Raw genomic sequence first — 16944 nt, 5'->3', positions numbered from 1 at the left:
AGTGCAATGGCGCGATCTCGGCTCACCGCAACCTCCGCCTCCTGGGTCCAGGCAATTCTCCTGCCTCAGCCTCCTGAGTAGCTGGGACTACAAGCACGCGCCACCATGCCCAGCTGATTTTTTGTATTTTTAGTAGAGACAGGGTTTCACCATGTTGACCAGGCTGGTCTCGATCTCTTGACCTTGTGATCCACCCGCCTCGGCCTCCCAAAGTGCTGGGATTACAGGCTTGAGCCACCGCGCCCGGCCGATACTTACTTTTTTAGGGTCATGTCCTGCCCTGAAAGAGGGGCCCCTTCCACGGGGGAGTTCTTCTTGCCACACACATTGCCAAAGCTGTCATAGCCGAAGATGAGTCTTCCTGCGGCTCCAGCCACCACCGAGTAGCCCATGATAAACACCTGGCAAAACGCAGGGCATATGAGAGCCTGACCGAAGGGCTGCGGGCCCCACACCCCTGCAGATACTGATGTGAAATGGGGCCTGCTGAGACGTGAAGCTCTCCAGCATAACAGCCCTTCACTGTGGCAGCAGTGTCCACAACTCCAATCTATCGGCATCCTGCTCTCTGATACTTGTAAGTTTAGGGAAAGAGGATTCTAATCCCCTGGAACAGATTCCCTCCATTTCCTTACCTCTTTGTACTTTACCTTAAGAGTCTGTCATTTTTTGTTTGTTTTTTGTTTAACTTCAGTAGGACAACTCAATGTTTTCCCCCTTGAGGTTCTTACTTTATTTAAGTGCTTCCGGACTATGCCAATTCTTTCCCTGAGGTGTTTTTTTGTTTGTCTGTTTCTTTGTTTGTTTACATTTTTTTTGGTTTTCTTTTCTTACTTTTAGGGCATTCTGCAGAAGCAATACAGCTGATAGGTACTGAAATACTGTTCACAAGTCTGCAAATGGCGTCTTGGAATAACTGCTTAAGACATATAAAATAAAGAGCCACAGGAATTCTGTTGAACAAGCTATCATCATGTTTATCCACTTTCATAGTGAATGTGGAGTATTTGAAATTTCAGTTCAAACAGCTATGCCCTTAATACATACTGACAGGCTCTCCACCAAGATTGAATATATATCTTCCCATAATACAAACTTAGTAAGTTTCCCAGTATTGTAGACAATATACAGGAAGCCATTTAATACTCTATATTGACAAGTTCATTCCAGGAGAGAGGATATAATACATCATTCATTCATATACAGCATTGACACCTTATGTTGCAATGGTACGTTGCCCTAAATTCAAATACCTTCTAGATATTTTGCATGCACTACTAACTTAGAAATCAAAATAACAAACATTCTTCAAGTGCCCAGTGTGTGCCTGAGACGTTGTTACTGGAAGGCACAGGAATGACCAGAACCTATTCCTTGCCCTCAAGGAACCCAGCCTAGAAGACAAGCAGGACTTTCTGGCCGCAGACCTCCTGGGGAAGGAGGCTCCCTGTCCTTCCCCACTCTCCAAGATCCTCCTAAGTCTAACTGGTCAGATTCTAGAATGAGTGGGTCACCTTTGCTAGTAGACTGTGTTACTCACCCTTTACCTAAAGGCTGTGGACACAGGTATGACTCTGTGTGCCCACGTGGCTGGCATGGCAAGCTGATTGCGCCTTGGCATGCTTGTCCCCTGTCCTTTGAGTTGGAATGTAGTAAGGTCTTGACTGTTTGAATTTAGGGGGAGGAGAGGGGTCATGTGCTTCTGTCTAGCTCACCAGTGATCTAATAACAAAGTGATGTTTTCCGTTTACTATCATTCTTTCCCTTGGAAAGCCTGTGGTGAAGAATGAAAAGTTTTTCTCGGTGGGGAGAGATGGGAATAGGATTTGAGTATTCCTGAGTCCCTGCTAATACAGCTACAACTTTACTATTATTATTATTTATTTTTATGTTTTATAGAGACAGGGTTTCAATTGATTGCCCAGGCTGGTCTTAAACTCCTGGCAACAAGGGCTCTTCCTGCCTCAGACTTCCAAAAAACTACTACTACAAGTCTTTATTGTCCTAATTTCAAACATGCAATTGCGATTCCATGTGAGAGGTGACGTAGGAGGTGTGTACACTGCTCTGCTGGGGCCACGAAGGTGGTCGCCATCAACCGTGTCTGCAAAGTCAGGAAAATGGAATCTCGAGAGACAAATAGAAATCTTTGAGAGAAAACGGAATCTTTGAGACTTTGTTCCTTGTGTTTAATGCAAATATAAACACAGGCTGGTGCTGCATTTGCAAGAACCACCCCTAACTCAGGGCAGCACCATCAATAATAATCCTGTTCAGCACATCACCAGTCAGGACATCTGCCACAAGACCTGAAAGCTGAACAAGAGGCAGAAAGAGAAAAAAACAAAACAAAAAACTCCTTGCTTTGTTTTAAATACCTGTGACTAAAAACTGTTGCATAACATTCTTGTCTACTTTATCCTTTCTGTCTGGTTACAAATTTTTTTTAAAACTTCAATAGAAATATGCATCTTAAATGAAAAAAAAAAAAGCCAGTTAGCTAAGAAAGAACTCTGATTCTTAAAACAGAATGCTATAATGAGAACTTGGACATATTAAAACCTTCAGACTTATTTGGCTGTGATAGGTCATCTACAAAGCCTTTTCCCAGGATTCTCAGTTGCCGGCCTAAGAGTTTGGTAGTGAGGTCCTAGGCTGAAGCTGTGGAGGGGCTAAGGCAGATCATCAAATCACAATAACAGCTTGAGGTCAAAGCTGCGGGGCACAAGGCAGGCCAGCTGCTCCCTGCATTTATACAACAGCAGTCTTAGAGAAAAACATCAGCCATTTGTGAAGTTAAGCAGAAGGTATGCTAGGTGCACTGTCTCTCTCGGCTCTTAGAGGAAAGTTCCAATGTAAGCAACAAAAATCATCTGATTAAGTGTTTCAGGCCTAACCTTCCACTGTGCCTGGAACCATGTCTGTCTATGTGAAACAGGTCACAAGTGAACAAATGCCTTTCTTACTTGGAAAGAGGAACAAACGTGGTACTTTACGGTCTATTCAAATGGAATTCTTTGCAACAAAGGTAATTACGATCTGATAGTTATTATCCTGCTCTATAAATTAATCATTTACTATGCAGCAAACAGCACGCCTCAGCTTGGCATGGATGATTTCATGAAAGTGGCCTTTGAAAATGTTGGGTGAGACTTTTTCTGCTGTTACCTACAATTCTAAAGTAAGTATAAAAGCAGCAAGATTCGACTTCCAACAGGCTCTCTCAGGATTAAAACCGCACAGTGTGATGGGGTTTGCCAGCAATCATACATACCTGGAAACCAGCGTAGGAAAAATCATTCCTTATTAGCTATGGCTAACAGTATTGGCTGCTAAACACAACATATCGTTGTGTGTGTGTGTGTGTGTGTGTGTGTGGTGTGTGTGTATGTTCAACTAAAGGAAATGCAATTTATTTCTAGGCTTACCCTGGCTTTTCCTTTGTTAAAGGTGCACCAACAGCTTGAGGAATATTTGATTTGGGAGTGTGGCAAGTGGTAAAAGAACTGCTTAGTAAATTCGAATAGTAAGAGGAGACACATTGGCCTTACTAAATAACGATCACATTGCAAACTGTTAATTCCCATTTTCTAATGGAGTCACCCCTTAGAACATGGCCTGGAGCAAAAAGACAGTCTTTCTAGCCAGTCTAGGATAAGAATTCTCGCGACTACTAACTGGTGTTTATTGTGGGTTAATGGCAGAAGTCTCTCACTGCAGCACCAACTACGATTTACATTTGGGACAGAGTTATTTCCTGACGCGCACACACTCTGGCCTCTTTCCTTGCCGAGCACCCACACTTACCAAACCAGTCCAAAAGAGAAAGAACAGGAATAACCATGCCGTATCTGTGCGTTTCCTATAAATCTGGGGTCGCCACTCCCTAGGGGCTCCTGCAGAAACCTTCCAGAAAAACGGAGAGTTGAGAAAAAAGATAAACAGGTAGACTCAACCTGGAAACCGAACCCAAATCTACTCGAAGAGTGCTCAAAGTAATCAATCTTTTTCTAAATTTTTTAAATTAGGTTTTTGTTGTTTTTTTTTTTCTTCCTCGTGACCACCTGAAGCTCTTTCACGCAGCCTTTGAAACACCTGCTGTGTGCGGGGCGGATGTTAAGTCCCCAGCCGCCAAGTGCTCACCTGGAGGTGCACCTGAGGGCAGCGCCAAGTTCGTGCCCCGCGGCCCGGGTCTCCCCGGCCTCCGCCCCAGCACCGGAGCAGGTCCAGGGTCCTCCCCGCCAGATGGTCCCAGGGTACTAGGCGGGGGCGCGATCCCTGAGGCGCGGGAAAGGCGGAAGAGTCCCGGCGGGGCCGGTGCGTGCGGGAGGGGGACCCGACCCTTCCCCGGGGCTCTTCCCCCGAGGGCCGAGGCTGCAGGCGCTTACCATGTACTCGGCCCCGGAGCAGGGCATCGCGCGCTCGCCGGCGGGGTCGGTGACTGGGAGCCGCAGCCGTCTCCACTGCGCGGAGACGCAGCGCCCGCGGGCCGGGGCCGAGGCCGGGGCCGGGGAGGGGCGAGCAGGGCGCAGCGCCGCCTCCCGTTCGCCTCTGCGCCTGGCCCGGCGGCCGCGGGCGCCCAGGTCCACCGGATCCGCCTCTTCCCTGCGTTGGGTCCTGCCCTGGAGGGAGGAAGAAGTTCAGACGCTTCCCTGTCCTCTCGCCTCAGCCGCCTCGCGGCCGCGGCTCCCAGGATGTGCAACTCGAAGACTGAAAATGAGCCGGCGCCGCCGCGACCTGGGGCGGGTGGTCGGCCTCTGCCGTGAGCTGGAAGTCGAAAGTCTCAGCAGATCCTTCCTGAGGGCCGAGCGACAGTGTAGTGGTGTATTCTACATAGCAAACAGGTGAGCAGCATTTACTGTGTGCCGGGCGGATTCTGTTCTCACTGCTTTTGTCATTCCTAATCTACGGAGGAGGGAAACTGAGGCACGGCCAGCGATGATGCAGCCTGTTCGAGGAGACAGTAAGCTGCGGAGGCAGGAGTCGAACCCAGACGCTCCAGGAGACTGGCGCTCTCGAGGTGGTTTACTCTGACTTCTCTCCCACTTTGCCTTAGGCCAATCATTGCCTGACTTCGCAGTTGAAATGGTAGAGTCCACTGAAGCGACTGGTGGGGTAGTTTTCCAGGTAATATCAGACCAGCACAAAAGCTCTGTTGGGGTGAGGAATGTAAAAAACAAAAAAAACTGCAGACTGACCTCTCACCACCTCCTCCTGATCCAGCCTCTGCCCTTCCCTCTGCCACCCTCAGGGCTGCTAGATTAATTGCTTCCTTTAGGTGCTGCTTCTACCTAAGGGTAGAAACCTGACTGCAGGAGAGATCTGGTAAAGTGGCAGCAACTGGGAGTGATAGACAGTGGTTCTCTGGTGCACGTGACTTCCTTCCGGGCTAACACCACCCTCCCACTCCAAACTCACTGGGTCTTCCTGGATGCATGTTTATCAGAGAGAGTAGGTGAAACTCCAGGTGGTCTAGATCTAGAGCCCATAGTTAGAACTGTACTTAAAGCTATTCCATGCTGCCTCCCAAATAGAGCAGCAATTACAATAAATGTAAGCGGGTTAAACTTACCAATTACAAAAAGAACAGCCTTTCAAAGTGAATGAAAACAAGGGATTCAGCAATATGTTTTCTACAAGAAACTTGTTTAAAACAAATAGACACTGAAAGGTTAAAACTAAAAAGATATAGCACAAACATGAACCACAGAAAGCTCAGGTAGTAATTTTAAAACCTGACACAAGATAAAAAGTTCATAAGGGAGGTCATAAATGTGCCTAACAATGAAGCTTTAATATTTATTAAGCAGCAGCTAACAGAAGTTTAGGCAGAAACAGATAAATAAAATTATAGTTGGAGATTTTTAACTAGCCAATAGATCAAGTAGACAGTAGATACCTCCTCTTCTCTCCCAACACACACACACACACAGAAAACAAATATAGAAGGTCTGGACAATATAATTAATAAACTCGAGCCATTAGATATTTACAACTCATATACATTTCCATCAAACAGTGAATACATGTTCTTTCCATTTTCAGGTACATGTGAAACATTAAAGCAAAAACATAAACTGTGTATTGGATCTTAAAGGAAGATGCGATAAATTTCACAGTGCAATAAAATCAGAAGTAATGAATAAAGATATGTGTGGTGGATAGATTTTAAGGTCCCTATGATTTCCACCTGCTGGTGTTTACACCCTTATGTAGTTCCCTTCTTTGGAAGTGGGTAGTACCTGTACCTTTTAACCAATTATAATGGTTAATTTTACGTATAATTTTGAATAGGTCAGTCACAGGGTATCTAGATATGTGGTCAAACATTATTCTGGGTGTTTCTGTGAGGCTGTTTCTGGATGAGATTAGCATTTAAATTGGTGGATTGAGTAAAGCAGTTTTCCCTCCCTAATGTGTGTGGGCCTCATCCAATCAGTTGAAGGCCTGAATAGAACAAAAGGCTGACTCCACCCCCCTAGTAAGAGGATTCTCCTGCCTGATGGCCTTAGAACTGGGATATTGGCTCTCGGTTTACAGCATCCTACAGGCCTTTGGACTTGAACTAGAAAATTGACATTTCCTGGGTTCTATAGCAGCTTCCAGCCTTTGGACTTAAATTGGAACATTGGTTTTGCAGATTTTGGACTTGCCAGCCTCCATAATCCCATGAGTCAATTCATTATAATAAATCTCTTTATAATATCTGTCTATTATCCATCTGTCCATCCTATTGGTTCCGCTTCTCTAGAGACCCCTAATACACCAGAAGAATACAGTAAATGTGATGGAAAGTCATTTCCATGATTACATGACATTAAGAAAGAAAGAGAACCTAGATTGTGCCCAGACTCCTGACCAACAGAAACGACAAGATAATAAATGTGTGTTGTTTTAAGTCACTGCATTTGTGGTGATTTTTCATGTACAATAAATAATACAGCAGATATATTAGTTCATTCTTGCACTACTATAAAGAAATACCTGAGACTGGGTAATTTATAAAGAGTTTTAATTGGCCTGTGGTTCTGCAGGCTATACAGGAAGCGTAGTGGCTTCTGTTTCTGGGGAGGCCTCAGGAAACTTATAATCATGGTGGAAAGTGAAGGGGAAGCAGGCATGTCTTCCATGGCTGGAGCAGGAGCGAGAGATGTGGAGGTGCTACACACTTTTAAACGACCAGATCCCACAATAGCTCTATCATGAGAACAGCACTGAAGGGAGGTTCTAACCCATTCTTGAGAACTCAGCCCCTATGATCCAATCACCTCCCGCCAAGCCCAACCTTCAATACTGGGGATTACAATTTGACGTGAAATTTGTGTGGAGACAGACCCAAACCATATCAGCAGAACAGCAAAAAACAAACAAAACCCCACAAACAGAAACCAAAAAATACCCCAAACCTCATTTGGAAACTACATAACATCTTACTAGACAACGTCCTTGAGTCATAAAGGAAATTAAGAAATATTTAAAATTGAATATTAATAAAAATTCTACCTGTCAAATTGGGACACAGTTTAAGTGCCAGTTAGATGGAAATGTTTGGTTAGATATATCAGGAAACAAAAGGTTAAAAAGAAAGTAGCTAAGCATTCAACATAAGAAGCAACAGCATATGCAGTGAAACAAGAAGAAAGGCAATAATAAAGATAGGGGCAGAAGTCAGTGACACAGAAAAGCAGAGAAGATGAATAAAACAGGAGTCAGTCCCATGGAAAAGATTAAGAAGACCAAACTTTGGCAAGATGGATCAGGAGAAAAGAGGAAAGACTCGAATAAAATAAGACAGAATGATGGAGGAGATAACAAAAGATATGAAAACATTTAAAAAGTGTTATGAACCCTCATATACGTAAACCTAGATAAAATGGATATGTTCCTAAAAATATAAAATGCAGTAATTGGTATAAGGAGAAATAGAGAATCTGAATAAACCATGAAGTGTTAAGTAAACTGAAATGGCAGCCAAGTCTCTCTCCTAAACTCTCCCCACCCCAGCTCAGATCTAGAGGCTTTTTCTATATTATAGAAATTAACTTTTAAGAAACAGTTAATTTCTATAATATACAAGTTGCACCAGAAATAGAAATAGAGCAGAAGTTGCTCAGGTCATTTTATGAGGCCAGCATCAAAGTGATACCAAAACCAAATAAAGATTGTACAGGAGAAAAAGAAAAGGAAGAAAGAGCTATTACACTTGTGACCTAAGATGTCATTTCAAATAACTTTATTGTTCGCTTTAAAAAATCCAGTTTTAGGAATTTCCTAAAGATCTATTTATTAGAGAATAGGCTAACAACTGGATAATAGCTGTCATCAGGACAATACGTAGATCGCTCAACTGGGTTACCACACGACTGTGCCCTTCAAAACTCACTTCAACTCCCTACCCTTCATCGTGCCCACCAATTCTCAACTTACTGTAGAACAAACTGGCCAATTCAATCAGCATTCGTGAATTGAAAAACCCCTCTTATGCCACACCCTAAAACCCTTATAAATATTCCATCCTTGAAATACATTGAATATATTTATATTCATAAATTCTCAATAATACTAAATGAAAATAAATCGCTATTGATTACCTCTAGAAAATTCTAGGGGCCAACACATTTCAAAAACTTAAAGGGAAAGAATCAAACACATATTCTGCCTCTCTTATATGAACAGGGTAATCAAATAATTGATGAGGGAAGTTTCTCTTGATAGACATATTGTGTCTTATAGATGAGGATGAGGATATCACAGTTTTCCAAACATCATAAAAGAGGGACAAGCAGCCATCAACCTCCTCCCAGGAAAGAACATATCGCCACCTGTGAAATTGTCATGCCAGAAAAATCCAGTGGAATCTGACTACCAGCTTAACAACAAATATAGGAAATAGAGGAACAAGTCAAATGACATCCCAGGGATGCCGCCAGCAAAATCAAGAATGTGAAATTTGGCTGGGCACAGTGGCTCACTCCTGTAATCCCAGCACTTTGGGAGGCCAAGGTGGGTGAATCACAAGGTCAGGAGTTTGAGACCAGCCTGACCAATATGGTGAAACCCCATCTCTACTAAAAATGCAAAAATTAGCCGGGTGTGGTGGCACATGCCTGTAGTCCCAGCTACTCAGGAGGCTGAGGCAGGAGAATCGATTGCAGGAGAACCCGTTGCAACCTCTGCCTCCCGGGTTCAAGCGACTCTCCTGCCTCTGTCTCCTGAGTAGCTGGGACTGCAGAAGCCCGCCACCATGCCTGGCTAATTTTGTATTTTTAGTAGAGATACAGTATTACCATATTGGCCAGGCTGGTCTTGAACTCCTGACCTTGTGATCCACCCACCTCAGCCTTCCAAGGTGCTGGGCTTACAGGCATGAGCCACTGCACCCAGGCTACATTTACATTTTGATTGCCAAGATACTACCTATTTTTGTTTTTTTGCCAAATCTGAAATATCAGCATTTTTAATAGATACAAGTGTAAGCTTCTAAAAGGCAGGTTGAATTTTATTTCCTAAAATTTGTTTGCATTTGGTAACCTGCCTATTGGAAGTACATGTGTAGTGTTGTAACAACAGGAAAACCGCTAACCCCCAGCACAAATGTGCAAAATTTGATGCACTATGAATTTAAATGCAGACCTTTTGAGGAGGATGTTTGCCTATTTATCCTGAATCTTACCAGTCCAACTGTTACCAAACATGGGTTCTTGGGCTTTTAATGCAATAGCAATTGACCTGAGGCCAAAAGAGTTTTCCCAAAGAAGGCTTTGGGTCGGGGGTAGAGGGGGAGAGAGAGAGAGAGAGAGAGAGAGAGAGCGAGCGAGCAAGTGCGCACCAGCCTGGCTGGCCCCGGAGGGAGTTGGAAAGGCATTTTTAAAGGGGCTATGGCAAGAAAGGAGTGATGTTGAGGCATGTGGAGGTGGGGAACTTTTAGCCCATGTGCAGTTTATAACATGCTTCTTCACGTGTTGCATGTCTCATTAGCATGTTTTGTTACATCTTCAACCCTGGGTGTGACTTTTCGTATGATAACGAAGTGAGGGTTAAGGAGTACTCATTCTTCTGGCCTTGTGGACATGTGGGAGATAGGGTTAACTCCCTTCAGCAGGATTGATGGTAGGAGCTGCTTATTTTAGTTTCTTCAAGGTCCCACAATCAGTGGATATGGCGTCTTGAGCAAGATTTATGGTGCAAGGGCCGAATGGTCTGACTGGGGTCTCCACCAGCTTGCAGTAAAGGTCCTTGGTGGGGAATGGGGGAGGGAGGGGAGTCCCATCCCTAGTCTGTCTCACAACAATGCTATCTTTTTCTGTTCTGAGTGAAGGAAAGCAGAAAAGGAAAGAGAGGAGGGAAAGAAGAGGGAGGAGGGGAACATATGAATAGAAGAGGAGCAATTACTCATATGTGTGGAAACCAGGCACCAGCTGTAGGTCATGCAGCAAATTTCCTCTCTCTCTGGGCCTCTTTGTAAAATGAGAGATGAGAGCCAGGCTTTTCTCGATCTCCTTCCAGCTCTGAAATTCTAGGATGTAAAAGCACATGGCTTATGTATGGAAACTAATTATCCAGAGTAAAAGAGGGAAGAAACACTAGCAGAAATGAATGAAAGAGAAAGCAAAAACATAGTACAGATGATCAGTGAAAATAAAAGCTTGTTCTTTGCAAAGACTGGAAAAATAAAACCCCGGTAAGACAGATTAATAAAATAGGTTGTAGATAAAATGTGCAAAATACCTGGCAGGTAATAAGAGATAGTCTCTTAATTAATGACAGGGATGATGATAGCACCTCCCTATTTTATTTTTATTTTTCTCTTCCATCTTCTTTATTTTTCTTCCTCTTATCTTTTACTTTTATTTGTATTTTCCCCTTTATTCCAAATCCATGACTAGGACACTGGCACTCAGCCACCTGGGCAATGAAGAGGTTACTAGCCCTCTTGCCCTGGGAAAACCCTGGCTTTGAGAGTTACTGTAGTTGCTGCTTCCTTACAGCAGATGGCACTGCAGGCCAGCGGCTGTGTTGTCAAACCAGACAAATGGGGTGCTTTTCTTCATTGATGCTAAGGTACCTTCCCTCATCTTTATTTTAATTAATTATTATTATATATATTTTCGAGACAGGGACTTGCTCTGTTGCCTCAGCTGGAGTGCATTGGTGTGATCATAGCTCACTGTACCTTTAAACTTCTGGCTTAAGCAATCCTGCCACAACCTCCTGAATAGCTAGGACTACAGGCGTGCACCACCATGCTCGGCTAATTTTTTAATTTTTAAAATTTGTATTTATTTATTCATTTTTGAGACAGGGTTTTACTCTTGTTGCCCAGTCTGGAGTTCAATGGCGTGATCTCGGCTCGCCACAACCTCCGCCTTCCAGGTTCAAGTGATTCTCCTGCCTCAGCCTGAGTGGCTGGGATTACAGGCATGCACCACAGTGCCTAGCTAATTTTGTATTTTTAGTAGAGATGGGGTTTCTCCATGTTGGTCAGGCTGGTCTCGAACTCCCGACCTCAGGTGATCCACTCACCTTGGCCTCCCAAAATGCTGGGATTACAGGTGTGAGCCACCGTGCCTAGCCTTATTTTTTGTAGAGAAGTGGTCTCGCTGTGTTGCTCAGGCTGTTCTTGAACTCTTGGGGGCTCAAGCAGTCCTCCTGCTTTGGCCTCCCAAAGCTCTGGGATTACAGGTGTGCACCACTGCACCTAGCCGACCATCTTTATGGTTTATTTTTTTGCATTTAATATTTCCAAATAGTGAGGCATCTTATATTTGACATATGTATTGTAGTGTTTAATGCTCCCCCAAAGCTATTATTAAATCGATGTCCTCATTAAATCTTACAATTGTCTTAGAATGAAGGATATTCTAAGAATCTTAGCACTGTCTGGAACAAATTGATATCCTGTATAGACAGAAAGCACTGACTGCAGGTTCTTATTGAAGAATTAATGGTGCATTAGTTAGTTGTCTGGACATCACTGGAGCTTTGTAGTTGGGCCGACTTGGGGTTTGAAACTAGGTTGAGACAGTTGCCAACTGTGTGATCTTTTTTTTTTTTTGAGACTGAGTCTCGCTCGCGCCCTTCCCTGTGCTCCACCAAGTACCTTTACTGCAAGCTGGTGGGGGTCTCAATCAGACCATTCAGACCTTGCACAATAAATCTGAGGTACTAGGGGTTAGGTATTCAACATGTGAATTTCGAGGGGGACAAATATTCAGCCCATAACAAATGTGAACTTTTTTTGGGGGGAGGCAGAATCTTGCCTCTGTTTCCCAGGCTGGAGTGTAGTGGCCAATCTCAACTCACTGCAGCCTCCACCTCCTGGGTTCAAGCGATTCTCCTGCCTCAGTCCCCAAATTACTTATTCTCTGTAAACCTCCGTTTCCTCATTTTTAAAATGGCGATAACAATGGCTGATTCGGAAAATTGTTATTGTTTGCCTACCCTATAACTTGGCCTCAAACCAACGTACTGGTTTGGTTATTAGAGGTTCAATAACCTATAGCTAGTGTTATATAAATTAAGCCTAGGTTAACAATGAAATAGGAAACAGACTCCTTTAATTTGTAGCAAATTAGAAGAATGTGCTTGTGCGACTCAATGAATCAGCTGATTTGACTCAGAGTTCATCAGCTGATTGACTTGGGAGCTGAGGGTATTGGGCCCTTGTTTGGTGCACAGCCAAGATGGCACTGCTTTGTCACCGCTAGCAGTGTGGCTCCGAAGACATAATCTCCTGGGGCGTTTCCGAAACAAGCAGATCCTGGGCCCACCCGGAGTAGATTAAGATCTCTAAAGGTAGGACACAGAATCTGTCTTAGACAAGTTGTATATATCATTTATAGGAACACGAGCCGTAACTCCGACCTAGAATATGAATTCCTATAGATTAGTGCTGCAGATACGGTGATATTAATTTGCTTATTGGACAGTGGGAAAACCAAAAAATCAGGCCGCTCTGACTCTGTCCTTCCTGCTCCCCACCCATGCCATCTTGCGGGTCTTTCACGTGTTGTTGAGCTTGCAGGAGCTTCTGCCACAATCGCAAACCGGTCCTGCGTGGCAGCACTGCCAGGGAAGAAGTGCCAACTCCACTGTATGAGGCTGTCAGAAAATGAGATTCTAGATTGGTGAGCAAGAGCTCTAGATGACTGAGGTTAACTTTTTAAAAGTTCACATTTGTTATGGGCTGAATTTTGTCCCCCCTAGATTCGTATGTTGAAGCCCTAACCCCTAGTACCTCAGACTTACAGTGCAAGGGCTGAATGATCTGATTGGGGTCCCACCAGCTTGCAGTAAAGGTCCTTGGTGGGGCATGGGGGAGGGAGGTCAAGTCCCATCCCTACTCTGTCTCACAACAATGCCCTCTTTTTTTGTTCTGAGTGAGGGAAAGCAGAAAAGGAAATGAGGCCTGTCGGGAGGTAACTAAGTTAACATGGGGTTAACGCTGAGCCCTAATTCAATTTGATGGGGCGACCGTGGGAGCTCCCTTCACAGAAACCCTGTATGTGTAGCATGCTGGTCAGTCACGATGGTTTTCTAGGACACAAATTAAATGGCAGGCAACAAGGCCTTGGTGGGGTAACCACACACAGTGCTGGATATCAGCTGAGGATGGGGGAGGGCTCCACGCGGACAGCACTTACAGATGCGACTTCGTGCTCACTGCCCAGAAGCACAGCTGTTGTCACAGGGTTTGCAGTGGCACTTGGAGCACGAGTAGTGTAGATCACAGTGTCTTTTATGAGTTGATATGTCTATTTACTTTGATAACATGATTTCAGAGACAAATAACATCATAACGAAATAGATCAGTATGGCTGCTTTAAATGGGGGGACTATGTGTGCCTCAACTTTCTCAAGGACATGTAGTCATTATTAGTACCGAAAATGATTGTACTAGGTGCTAATTTTGAGAATTATTGTAAGCAATTTGTGTGGGGTGGTGGTGGGCAGGCCCGTTTGCCCACATTGAATGTTCCAGCTCTGCCTGCTGCCTCGAATCTGTCCTGGGTCTTGTTTTTGTCTTTTGTTTTGTTTTGTTTTGTTTTTAAGACGGAGTCTTACTCTGTCACCCAGACTTGAGTGCAGTGGTGTGATCTCGGCTCATGGCAACCTCTGCCTCCCGGGTTCAAGTGATTTTCCTGCCTCAGCCTCCCAAGTAGCTGGGACTACAGGCACCTGCCACCATGCCTGGCTAATATGACCTGGGGTCTTGTTATTATGTGTGGGCCTCTCACTGCTCCTGCCGCATTTCTGCTCTCCAGTGTTCTCTTCCGTCTTATTTGTTCCTCAACCTTGCTTTTCTTTTCTTTTTCCTTTTATCTCTCATTCTTAATTTAATAATCTTAGATTCTCTGTTTTTAGAGCCATTTCTAATGAGAATATCCCTCATTTTGTTAACTAAGACAGTTAAATAAATTTCTCTTACCCAAACCTCCTCTATGTCTTTGGAAGATTTACTATTAATTTCAGAAAAATAAAACTAGGCCGGGCGCGGTGGCTCACGCTTGTAATCCCAGCACTTTGGGAGGCCGAGGCGGGTGGATCACGAGGTCAAGAGATCGAGACCATCCTGGTCAACATGGTGAAACCCCGTCTCTACTAAAACTACAAAAAATTAGCTGGGCATGGTGGTGCGTGCCTGTAATCCCAGCTACTCAGGAGGCTGAGGCAGGAGAATTGCCTGAACCCAGGAGGCGGAGGTTGCGGTGAGCCGAGATCGTGCCATTGCACTCCAGCCTGGGTAACAAGAGCGAAACTCCGTCTCCAAAAAAAAAAAAAAAAAGAAAAAGAAAACTAAAGAATGTTTCAAAAAACTCATAAAGATACCGGAACATTACTAAGTGTAAATAGCACGAAACCAAAACCATTTTATTCTCTGCATTTGAACATCATGGAAAGGCTGTAGAATCAAGCGTCACATCTATGTAAACCCCCCCTCCCATACAGGTTTTATAATAATGTATTTTATTATAGCTGCTTTCATCTGCTCATATGCAGCTCTTCTTGGATTTTTAAAAAATGAGCTCTTGTGCTTGAAGCCTTTCTGGGCAGGCTTCAAGAGCAGGGCTGGTGGTTGTTCTGGACAGTTAAGGGCAGCTAGGGTGGCACAGGCCAGAGGGAGGGCATGACCCATGGACCAGTAACACAGTTCAGACAAAGTACGTCTCAAATGGAAATGAATTGGCTTTGGGGATCCTGTAAGAGCATTTAGATGATGTCAGGCTGTCAATCTGTTCTAGCCTGTAGATGCCGCTTGCTACCAAAACACAAAAGTGGCCTAGAGAAGCAAGAGTGGGACCCATTAGCCAGGCTGGGCCAAGTGCTCCCCGTGGACGGTGACAGCAGCTCCCGCTGTGCAGGCCCAGGGCAGAGCTATGGGGGAAGCTGTGGCAACCCTCTGCCTACTGCTCGCCAGACCTAGCTGGCTCACAGCAGCCGGTTCCCGGGGGCAGGTTGGGACTGGGTGAGGTGGGCGAAGCACCAGGGGGCCTGAGAGCAGAAGCTTTCTTAAATCTGGACCTAGACGCCCAACTCACCCCACCCCAGTCTCAGCCCTGCCCTGGCAACTTTCAACTGTCCTTACCCCCAGCACTCAAAATTCAAACCAGAAGATGGAGCCAAGTAACTTGAAAAGAGCGTACAGGGCTCTCAAGTGATTATTAACCAGATAAAACAAATGACTTTGAGAGCTCTGCTGTCCTAGGCAGAGCATGGGCCTCTTAGGCAATGCTTCTGTTAACTAACTGTTTAATAAAATGAAGTCTGAACTAGGATTTCTCATCTACCCTAAATAAAATGCTATTGCGTTATGTGTGGATGTTCATTCTGTAAGGAAACGGGAAGATACAAAGTGAAACTAAAGTGGGGGCAGAATGGGAAGAAAATGTGACAGATGATAGAAATAAAGGCACAAATTCTAAAGAGCAATGCAAAAGAAGGCTGGAATAAACAGAAGGCCCATCATGTCAAGACAGGAAAACACTGTGAAGATAGGACTTGTTCCAAAGTTCATTTGTACACTTAATGCTATTCCAAACTAAATCCACTGGGATTCTTCCATGGGGTAGAAGGCTTGGCAAAGTATTCTTAAAATTTACCTAAGAAGTGTATATTTAAGCAGTTTATCAAATTCAAAAGGAGACTGGCTCATTATGGGAGGATTGGTGTTATCAGTGCACGTGGTAAGGTTACAGTGACTGAAGGGTAACTTCTGTGGAGCACATTCTGTGGCCTAAAGAAGTATCCTTAGATACTACATATTAGATACACTGTGCAAGAATTCACTATGTATCACAAAGAGAAAGGCTACATCAATAATAATGAATAAATAAAATTCTTGTTAGAACAAGGCTGTGCATCAATAAATGAATAAAATAATAAATAAACAGTGATAATAAAAATAATGTGTATAGGTTCTCAATTCACATCATGGCTTGAAATACATTCCTGATGAATGAGAATTAGACTGAAAGGAAATATAATAGTGTGTTAATAATGGACTGAGAAACAATAGATTATTTCTAAATCCTTTTTTTCCATGCAGTTCTGTAATTCCCCATTTTCTTTAATAATTAGTTTCCCCACCCACACACAATGCCATTTAAGGTTCCTGTTTTTAACTCACGGATAAACACGAAGGTTAATTCAGTTTGAACTGTTCTTTGGAAATGATGCAATCATTTTATGAGAAATGTTATTGTCTAAGATACGATATTGAGACAGAGAGAGACTTTGAGACCTGTATAATGGGACAATTTGCTGTAGATTTCTGTTAGTGGACTCTGGACTGATAAGAGTGAGATAAAGCAGAAAACCTTTTACAGGAGGAGATTGGGAAGCAAAATCTTTGTACCAGTCTCTGAAGTTACAGAAAGAATTCCAAAATAAGTGAAATGAAATTTCAGAGCAGAGTTCATTGCCTGATTTGGCAAAAGTCCCTCA

At 43.9% G+C, this 16944-nt stretch overlaps 1 protein-coding gene across 4 annotated transcripts in view; it reads right to left on the bottom strand.

Annotated features, from left to right (window-relative positions):
• The window catches only part of SLC44A3 (solute carrier family 44 member 3), a 72217-nt gene extending 67599 nt beyond the window's left edge, over nucleotides 1-4618 (bottom strand). For 3 of the 4 annotated variants that reach the window (XM_032247928.1, XM_032247929.1, XM_032247930.1), the window contains exons 1-3: nucleotides 4389-4618; nucleotides 3808-3906; nucleotides 259-401 (exon numbers count right to left, since the gene is read on the bottom strand). In XM_032247928.1, coding sequence (XP_032103819.1) covers nucleotides 259-401; nucleotides 3808-3906; nucleotides 4389-4415 — 269 coding nt within the window. In that variant the 5' untranslated portion in view covers nucleotides 4416-4618. Of the gene's footprint in view, nucleotides 1-258; nucleotides 402-3807; nucleotides 3907-4143; nucleotides 4354-4388 lie in introns of those variants that run through there. The other variant, XM_032247931.1, reaches the window with a different exon arrangement.
• Between the last annotated feature and the right edge of the window lie 12326 nt (nucleotides 4619-16944).

Source organism: Sapajus apella, unplaced genomic scaffold, assembly GCF_009761245.1.
Source record: "Sapajus apella isolate SASKATOON/1434 unplaced genomic scaffold, GSC_monkey_1.0 scaffold64, whole genome shotgun sequence".
NCBI lineage: Eukaryota > Metazoa > Chordata > Mammalia > Primates > Cebidae > Sapajus > Sapajus apella.
This window is presented reverse-complemented; position numbering and strand designations above follow the sequence as displayed.